This window comes from Notolabrus celidotus, chromosome 15 (genome assembly GCF_009762535.1).
Source record: "Notolabrus celidotus isolate fNotCel1 chromosome 15, fNotCel1.pri, whole genome shotgun sequence".
Classification (NCBI taxonomy): domain Eukaryota; kingdom Metazoa; phylum Chordata; class Actinopteri; order Labriformes; family Labridae; genus Notolabrus; species Notolabrus celidotus.
The window spans coordinates 11,035,575-11,044,971 of record NC_048286.1 but is presented as its reverse complement, the minus strand read 5'-3'; the positions used below and the strand labels follow the sequence as shown (position 1 = coordinate 11,044,971).

At 39.3% G+C, this 9,397-nt stretch overlaps 1 protein-coding gene across 1 annotated transcript in view; it reads right to left on the bottom strand.

The window, feature by feature from the left end:
• Nucleotides 1-651: 651 nt before the first annotated feature.
• The window catches only part of insra (insulin receptor a), a 68,345-nt gene continuing 59,599 nt past the window's right edge, over nucleotides 652-9,397 (bottom strand). Inside the window, exons 14-21 of the mRNA XM_034702921.1 lie at nucleotides 9,096-9,195; nucleotides 8,938-9,005; nucleotides 8,131-8,360; nucleotides 6,036-6,146; nucleotides 4,939-5,098; nucleotides 4,104-4,233; nucleotides 3,357-3,491; nucleotides 652-2,556 (exon numbers count right to left, since the gene is read on the bottom strand). Of these exons, the coding sequence (XP_034558812.1) occupies nucleotides 2,199-2,556; nucleotides 3,357-3,491; nucleotides 4,104-4,233; nucleotides 4,939-5,098; nucleotides 6,036-6,146; nucleotides 8,131-8,360; nucleotides 8,938-9,005; nucleotides 9,096-9,195 (1,292 nt within the window). The 3' untranslated portion in view covers nucleotides 652-2,198. The remainder of the gene's footprint in view (nucleotides 2,557-3,356; nucleotides 3,492-4,103; nucleotides 4,234-4,938; nucleotides 5,099-6,035; nucleotides 6,147-8,130; nucleotides 8,361-8,937; nucleotides 9,006-9,095; nucleotides 9,196-9,397) is intronic.

Genomic DNA, 9,397 nt, shown 5'->3' with positions numbered 1-9,397 from the left:
ATCTGAACATACTCATTGATACCATTTGCAAATTCTCGCATCACTATAGGATAAACTGGGTGTAATGTTTTGAGTGCATGACCCCATCTTCTCTGCATTTACAAGACACTATTTAATAATTAAAATTGAATTCTAATAACACTACATGAGCCTACATTAAATGGTTGTTTCCATTTCATTTTAGTCCAGCAGGGGGCATCATTGCAATAAAGTTCACAACCATCAAGCATTAAAGCCAAACCCAGATACCTGCAAACAAATACAAATATTGATAGACTGCTAATGAGCTGTAGTTTTTCTATTTTAGCACCATACTGTTTAATGTTGTGCTAGATGAGCAATGAGAAATGATAGGATCATGTATGATTTCTTTTCAGTGGATAAACAAAATAAAGTGTGTTTAAAAATAATGCCTGAAATGTGTGTGATATGTCGTGATGTTCATGTTTGCAGATATTCACATGAAAGAAACACTGTTCAAAACCATTCTGTGGGTATAACTTAATCTGTTTTTCTCAATATAAGTTCATTGTTTTTATCAGTATTTGATTTATTACCTATACTTCCCCTATATTTGAAATTGCTTTGAATATTTTTATGTCATCATCATCGTCATCATGTTAAAAAAATGTGTAAAAGTGAAATGTAAAATATTTGGCAGAATGTACCTTTAATAAAAAATAACAGAACAACCACATTAGAAAGAACACTGTCGAAGGCTTTTGATTATGTGATGTTAAATGGGTCTGTAAGAAAGTTATATCTGCTGATATAAAGACTGAGGATCAACAAATATCCACGTCTGCAGTGGGTTCAAAACACATCTCAGATCAGCTCCACCTCAAGTGTCAACTGTTGCATGGTATGGTCGATCCTTCCCAACCTTTTCTGCCCACACATCTTCTCTGATATATAATGAGTCTCAGTATTCACCGGAGAAACACATCATGATTCGGGAAAACACTCACATGATAAGAGAAAGGAAAGACAGAGAACCACTGCTGGAGCCTGATCATGAATGCACCTTGCTGCATTATTTACAGCACTATTTTATTTGATCTTGATATGATGGGCAGACATCTCAAGCTGAAGACGCCAAACACTCCTCCACTAGGGCATCACATAGCAAAAAAGACCAAGTGCTGATCATGAGTCCAAAAAAAGCTACTTAATATGAGTTTCTGGATTAGAAAAAATAAACATAAGAGACTAACATGTAAAAACATTTTCTATGACCAGAAATACCTCAAGAATGACACATCAGCTATGTACAAAAACATCAATAATATATTTATATATATATATTTATATACTTTTTTTATCTTCTATACCCACTAAAATATACCAAAGAAGCAGCTATTGGTCAATCTGAGGAACTCGTTCACCAAAATGTGTTTTGAAAACAGTTTAAATATCCTTCAGCTGTAAATGTGAAAACTCAAAAAAGAGAAAAAAGAAGACAAAAAAAGAAAGAAAAACAGGTAAACAACTTTGAAAAATATAACCCGACAAAAGTCCTGTGTTCATCCTGTGTGCCTTTTTGGAATACTGCAGAGTGTGAGGAGGTAAGCCACTTCAACCAGCTTCTCCAGTGGACAAGAGTTTGTTCGAGGATGGACCGTCGTGGACCGTCCAGCAGAGAGTTCCCAAAGTCTTTCATTTTCAGTTCGTCATTACGGTGTGTACAAAGATTCAGACAAAGTTCCATAACAACTGATGTAGGCAACAGACAAAATAGAAGGGCACTTTTTCTTTTTTTTACACTTAACAACAAAGAGATGAACCCTTGTGTTGAATTACGGAGGGAGGGAGGGTCACAGTCTGGACTCTGGGGAGGGGACAGTGGGTTTAGCAGCCTTCTTGTTTGTCAAGAGTTTGTTTCACAGTTGAATCCTTTAATCCACCCAGTCTTGCACAAACTTGGCAATATATATATACAGTATATAAACTACAATCATGAACAAGAGACGCGGGAGGTTCATCCTTAAATACAAAAAGTGTCGTCTGGTGTCCGTGTTTGGGCGTGCTGTAGTGTGTGTTTGTGGCATCGGAGGAGAAAAATAAGGTCCTGAGATATGCACTGAGCGGCTTCTGGAGAGAGAGTGATGTGAGTGTGATCTCTATAAAATGACAACGAAAAACAAAAATATATTTAAATCTATAGCACGGACATGTTTGAGCGGGGTGTGTACAGTATGTTAGGAGGGACTGGACCGCGGTAGGGCCAGTATTCGTCCATTGGTCTTTCCCCCGTTCATGTGTGTGAAGGGGATGTGGTGCTCCTCGTAACTGCCCCTCAGGCCCATGGAGGAGGCCTCGTCCCTGTCCAAACAGTGTTCCCTCTGGGAGCAGGATGACGGGTCCAGTGGGATGCTCTCCATGTTCTCCATGTCCAGGTCAAAGTCTTCGGTCTCGGGAGGCTTGTTCTCCTCGCTGTAGAAGAAGGACATGTCCTGGAAGGAAGGATGCAGGTCCTCGCGGAGCATCTCGATGATCTCCTGAAAGGTGGGCCGCATCTTGGGGTTGTACTGCCAGCACATCTGCATCAGGTTGTGTCTGTGTGAGGATTGAGGGATAGAGATCACAGCTGTATTATCCTGCATCCCCAATTTCATATCATTAAAAAAATACAACTTTTTATTAGACTCATCTAACACAACACAAAACAACAATACAGCCATCAGACTCAGAGGCAGATCTCATGCAGTAATATTTGAGAAAAAATTAAATTAAACAAAATGTAAAAAAGTCCATAGTTCGAAACAGGGAAAAAAAAGAATCTAATTCAATAAATAAATAAATAATACAAAATAAATAAACAAATATCTTAAAATAAAATTAAAATAAATAAAAAAGTTAAATGAATAAATCCAATTTATTTCATTGAATGACAAGTCGAGGGATTTGGCTGGTGATATTCTGCATCTTCTTAAAGTCACAAAATCTCATGAAAACACAAAAAAAAACAGGATTACATTTATTCCACGTGGATTATGTTCAGTTGTTTTTTTTTAAATCGTCTTTTGGTTTGTGTAGATTTTGGCGCCCCCCTGTGGCACGTCTGATCTCTGTGCTGAAGTATTCCTTTACATGTGTCAGTAAAAAGTATCTCATCCTGCTTTCTTCAACAGTAAAGTTTCTTCAACATTAACTTATTTTTAATTCAATATATTTTGTTGTTGTTGAGTGTGCATTAGTTTCTACCCCAAAAATCCTTATTTTTTATATGTAGTATGTTTTGTCATTATTTTACGTCTTCCTCTTTCTTGTTTTTAGCTGCTGTAAAGCACTTTGAATTACATTTGATCATAAGAAAAGTGATGGATAAACAAATGCGTCCCAACCCTTGTACTCACATTCTGTCTGCGCAGTTATCCGGCCGGTCCAGGTAGCCCCCGTCCATGACAAACTTGAGGACCTGCTCGTTGGACAGACCCTGGTATGGCTGCTCGGCCAGCGTGCTGATCTCCCACAGCACAACCCCGAACGACCTGACACACAGGCGAGTGAGGGGAGACAACAACAGAGATGCAGAGAGAATGAGGACACGCCAATTAGACAATTGACAGAGTTAATCTGTTGGTAAACACTTGAGGCAGTGAGCGGGTCGGCTCGGGGCAGGAGGCAGCGGGGGGGCGATACTGGTAAACAAAGTTAAGGTTGAAAACAGGTTAGTTACACACACGTGTTCCGGTTTGGTAATTTTATATCTGTAATGTGTTTACTGTTTGTTATTCCGGTCTGCTTTTATGCTTTATGGAAAGCTCTAAAAACTGACCTGACAGGAAATAATTAGCCTTTGGAAGATAGCTTTGTTGACTGATTATCACAAAAAACATTTTAAAAAGATAATGCAATTTATAAAAACACAATATAAGTCAGAGAATTATATTATTTTAAGAGTGAGCTCACTCACTGGTTGACTTTCATTTCTTATTGTGGGATCTGCTCAAAGATTTATGAACATCCTCAATAATTGTCTCTACATGTCAGTATGAGCTCGGTTTCCTCTCATGTAAACACTGCTGGGCACAGACTGTTGTGCTTTATATCTGCACACGAACAATCCTTCCACCACACCCAGTATCAGAGTTGTCACTGACCAGCAGTCTGAGTGTGCAGTGAAGACTCCGTCCTTCAGAGACTCTGGTGCCATCCACCTGACGGGCAGCAGGCCCTTCCCTCCCTTCCTGTAGTAGTCGGTCTCGTAGATGTCTCTGGTCATACCAAAGTCTGGAGGGAAACAATGAATTTAATTATTATTCAAATATGTTATTACCACCACTTATTAACGGCTGCTTTCCCTGTCAGTGTATCTTGGCTTGAATGCTGCTGTTGACGTTGGATGGTTTGGTTCACTTGTTTGATCAGAATGGAGTTTTGTAACGTACAGTGTTATTTAAATTCATTTGAAGTTTAAGGCTGTAATAGCTGAGGTCAAATTTAAAGCCAGTTGATGATCTGTATGTACGATACACACACTCATGCACTGTATAAAACAACAACTCACTAACAACAGAAACAGTTGATTCGTGATGCAGGAATCCACGCTTACATTTGATCGAGGAGCAAACTTTTTAACTTCCTGATAAGACCTTTCCTGCTCACTCCTCGCCCTATCATCGTCTGGTATCAACCTCACATGATCAAACTGCAGGGTTAGATTGAAATTCACCTGTGCTCACTCTGCCTCCATATGATAAATGCTTACTTGATATTCAAGTCAGTAATGTAAGCGGCAGAGTGCACTGTGGTTGTCTTTCACAGCCTTTTCTGAAACCATCGCTGACTTTAAAATCATCTAAACTGTTTTATTTTGAACGCAAAGGTATGAACAAAAACAGCAACAGACATCAACACAAAGGCATCCTGGTAAGAAAGACTTTAGCACAGACCTAATTCAAAACCTCTTTCATTCCTATTGTGCTAAAAATGTACCTCCTATTTTGACGGTGAGATCGTGTGCCACCATGCAGTTTCTGGCAGCCAGATCTCTGTGGACAAACTTCTTGGCGTTGAGGTAAGCCATGCCGTCTGCAATCTCAGCGGCCATTTGTATCATCTCCTTCAGGGTGGGCGGCGGACGCCCAGGGTTGTTCTGAAGGACAGAAGATAAGTTTTATTCTCCTTAACGTCCACAACTCGTGATGAAGTGTTGATTTTAATACGGAAAAACACATGACTGCATTAAAGACAAATAATTATATCATAACCAAACTTTTAATGTCACATTGGCTCGATTGTCTCAGGAGGAAAAGCTTTCTTTGTCATTTTGAATGCCTGCTGCTGAACTCCAAACAAGAAATGTTTTCAGATGACTTAAGTGATGACTGCTAAAGTCTTCAGTCAACATCCGAGAGCTCAGTCCTCCTCCTATTCCCACCCCACTCCCATCTGTATATTTACACACTTCAAAAGATGACACACTGTTAGTCATCTGTACACACATCAAAACTAAACACACCGTGGAATTTCACATTGTGCAACAGTGAACAGAAAAGGTGTAGCAGTTCCAGGTATTTGTGGCAACACAAAGAGATCAATATTCAACCTCAGAGGCCCTCCTCTGATTCAGTTACATGTGAGGGATGTGATTGAATCAAGTGTCTGGAACAATCAGGCTGACAGCAGATTGAGTCAAACGTGTCAGGGGGAAAGTCTTCAAATCCTAATTGTGTTAACTGTTAGTTTGTTTAAACATTAACAGATTAAAGTTGTTCAGTGTTTGTACATCTGTGTCAGATCTTTAGTCTCGATAAGAATCTGAGAGCTGCTCAGTCTAGTCTGTAAGTACCAGAGGAGGCCCTAATGTTGTCAGTGAGAGCAGCACAGGATCGAAGAGGGAAATAAAAAGAATAACAGAGTGTTGTCACATTTATTTATATAACATGAAAGAAATGTGAAAATAAGAAGGACTGGTTGAAAGTATTTCTCATTCAAGCTCACTAAAACTAGAAGTGCAGTCCAGCCTATGATAAAGTCCTGAACTCAAACACTGGAAACCGGGTTTGTGATTCTAAGCCATGAGCCGTTACCTCAGCATCAGGCCGCAGAGAGCGCAGGAAACTCTTCAGGTCTCCATGGGTCATCAGCTCCATCACCACCAGCGTGGGCTGACCTTTAGAGACAACACCCAGCAGACGCACCTGAGAGACAAAGAGGAGGTTGTTTTTGTGTCATTGTAGTCTGGTTTGTTTACTTTATATGATGCATTTTGATCGTTTGCCTGGTAACAGCAGGGTAACAGTGGAGGCCTTTACACACAATGACGCAAAACGTCGTAGAGGTCTGGTATCTACACTTGATGGGACAAACTGTTCACACACAACCTGGCACTTTAACCCATCTTCATAACTCAAACTAACACAACAAGTTATACACTATTTATTTTCAAGAAGTGGTGTAATGTAATGAAGAAATGGGACTTATTAAAAGAGTATATTTGCTTTACTTACGTTTTTATATTTCTGTCAACTTTCACTTTTATCTTGTAAAATTTGGTAAATAAATTTGTACTTTCACACAGATACATTTCCATGGAGGATTACTCAAAACTGTATCAGGAGATTTCGTTTGTGTTTCTTTTCAGTCTGTTTTTTTTAGGAAATATGGAAGGAGTGGATGTCATATTTCCTAAAACGACCTTCTTTTGCTTGAATATTTATTTAAACATACTTATGTGCATCAAAGTAGTTGTATTTATTCTGTTCTTTTGAAAAAGGCACCCCACATTCTGTCATACCTCTTTTTTTCTGTTGTGTAACAAAAAATTAAGACGGTGGATCATTATAGATGACATATAACAAATGTAATCTGTATAATTGTGAATTCATGTGATTAAAAAATATATATATATATAAAAATGTAGTCAGCTTTTTTTGAGTTCTGCATGACAAGAAGACAAAAAGAATATAATACTTATGTGTTTCTTAGATGCATCCATGGCTGTGATAGAATAAATCATGGTAAATTGTTAAAAAAAAAACTACAAAAGCCAGGGTTTCTCCATTTCTGGTTTCTGCATCAAACCATGCCAGTTTATGAGTGACTTATCATAAATGGTAAATGGTAAATGGACTTGTACTTACACAGCGCTATTTTTGCCTTTCTGACCACTCAAAGCCCCTTTTACACACTACTTGTCAAATTCACCCATTCACTCACTGATGGTAGAGGCTGCAATTTGGGGTTCAGTGTCTTGCTCAAGGACACTCCAGCATGTGACTGCTGAAGCTGGGATTGAACCGCCAACCTTTCGATTGATAGACGACAGACTCAACCTACTAAGCCACTGAGCCACAGAAGTGTAATCTCTCCTCTCTCTCTCTTTTTTAAATTTAAGTTTATGGTAATTTTTTTTGCCTTTGTTGGATAGGAAAGATGGAGAGAAACAGGAATTTGGGGAGTAGAGAGTGGCCAGAAATCAAACCTGCGATCACTGCGACAAGGAATGTAGCCTCTGTAATACGGGGCTCGCAATTAGACCACTAGGCCAATGGCACCCTTGTGGACAATCTCTCTGAACAGCTAAAAGCTTGTATGACTGGATGCATGAAGGGGGATAGACTTGTTACTCATCAATGCAGATGATTTAGTCATGATTTCACATTACAGTGCTGGTTTACGACGAAATCACATGAATAAATGTGTATCAATATCTCAAACTAAGGTTTTATGAGCGAGGAGGAGAATAGGTGTAAAGTATGATCTATGAAACAATTGAAGAATTGAGTTCATGTATAGAAATTAAGGGAAAACTTCCTTTAGAGATCTTTTTCCAATCTCCAGAAAATACAGTTTTAAATGAATGTAAGCTAAGAGATTAGGATTAAGGTGGTTTACTGTAAAGTTGAAAGTCCATAATTCCCTAAATTCTGACCTCTTTCTTTTCAATTAACATATTAACATGTACTTTTACTTTCTATACTTCATCACAATTAAATCCAGAAAACACTTCCAATGATAGGTGCTGTAAATATCTGATACCTTAAGACTTGTGTTCCACTGAGATTTGAGCAGCTGACTTTCACTTCCACTACAGCCATTTTTTGTTCTGATATCTGCACTTTTAATATAGCATGGCTTTCATCAGGCACCATATCCACGTCATATTAAGATCTCTCTCCTTACCACATGGTGGCAGCTGAAGGCCTTCATGACCGAGGCCTCGTTCAGGAACTCGATTCTCTCCCTCAGGCTCGCCGACTCGTTCACCGTCTTCACCGCGACTCGTGTCTCCCCCTCGCCCTTGATGATGTCCTTGGCATTACCCTCGTACACCATGCCAAAGGAGCCCTGGCCCAGCTCCCTCAAGATATGGATCTTGTCTCTGGCCACCTCCCACTCGTCCTCCTCGTACACTGCAGACACATTTTGAGGAACAGGTTATAGATAAAGGGATCAATGCCGCATGCACACAGGAAAGCAGGTGAGTTAAAGCAAGAAAACTGGATAATCTGATGATGTAGATCATCAGATTTCTTCTAGAGAAAGACTGCTGGTTACATTAAATTCTTAGAGAAACCTGGTTAGAGCTGAGGGATGCTGCAGCTTATTTTGAGTGGGTTTTTTTTAGCTTGCAGCATTTCAAATAAACAAAGTATGCAGAGAGAAGAAAAGTTTTTACTTATCGTGCCAAAAGTTTATTTGTGTGAATCAGTCAGTCTACACGTGCACTAATCATGCATCAAATAACAAGGCTTCCCTAGAAACACGTTTCCAAATCCAGACAGAATTTCTCTGAATCTTTTGACCAGTTATTGGAAACTGAACTTTTTAAACAAGTTACTGCTGAAATGTTGGAATAATCAGATTCCCTGAGAGCATATGAGGACTTTCAAACTAAGAGTGCAGACATTATGATAGAACAGCCAGTTCTTAAATAGAATTCATTAACTAATGTAATAACTGATCAGACTGCTTAAACCTATTTCTTACCATCATTAGCGCTGAGATACTCAGGGTTTGAGGAGGCGTAGATGGGACCACTTGGCCCTTGAGTTTGACTAAAAGGAAAAACAGAAGATTATCAAATAACAAATAATTTAACAGCTCCAAAAAGTATAACGATGAAAGTATTGAGCGCAATTGCGTACTTCTTCCTGAAGATGACGAATCCGGCCGCGGCCACAAACAGCAGCAGGAAAAAGCAGATGAGCGGTCCGATGACGATCTTGAAGATGTAGAGAGGATCACCTGTTGGAAGACATGTCGGCACAGACAGTGAGTCACATCTGATGTGAAGAACCAATAAATCTCTCAGAATGAGCTGCTGTTAGAATCAATACGCTGCTCTGTGAATATAAGGAGCGGCATTGAGCATCTAATGGTAACGCTGCACGTTGGGACACTTAATACTATTAAAGAACAATCAGGGTTCCCACTCTTTTCCAGAGAT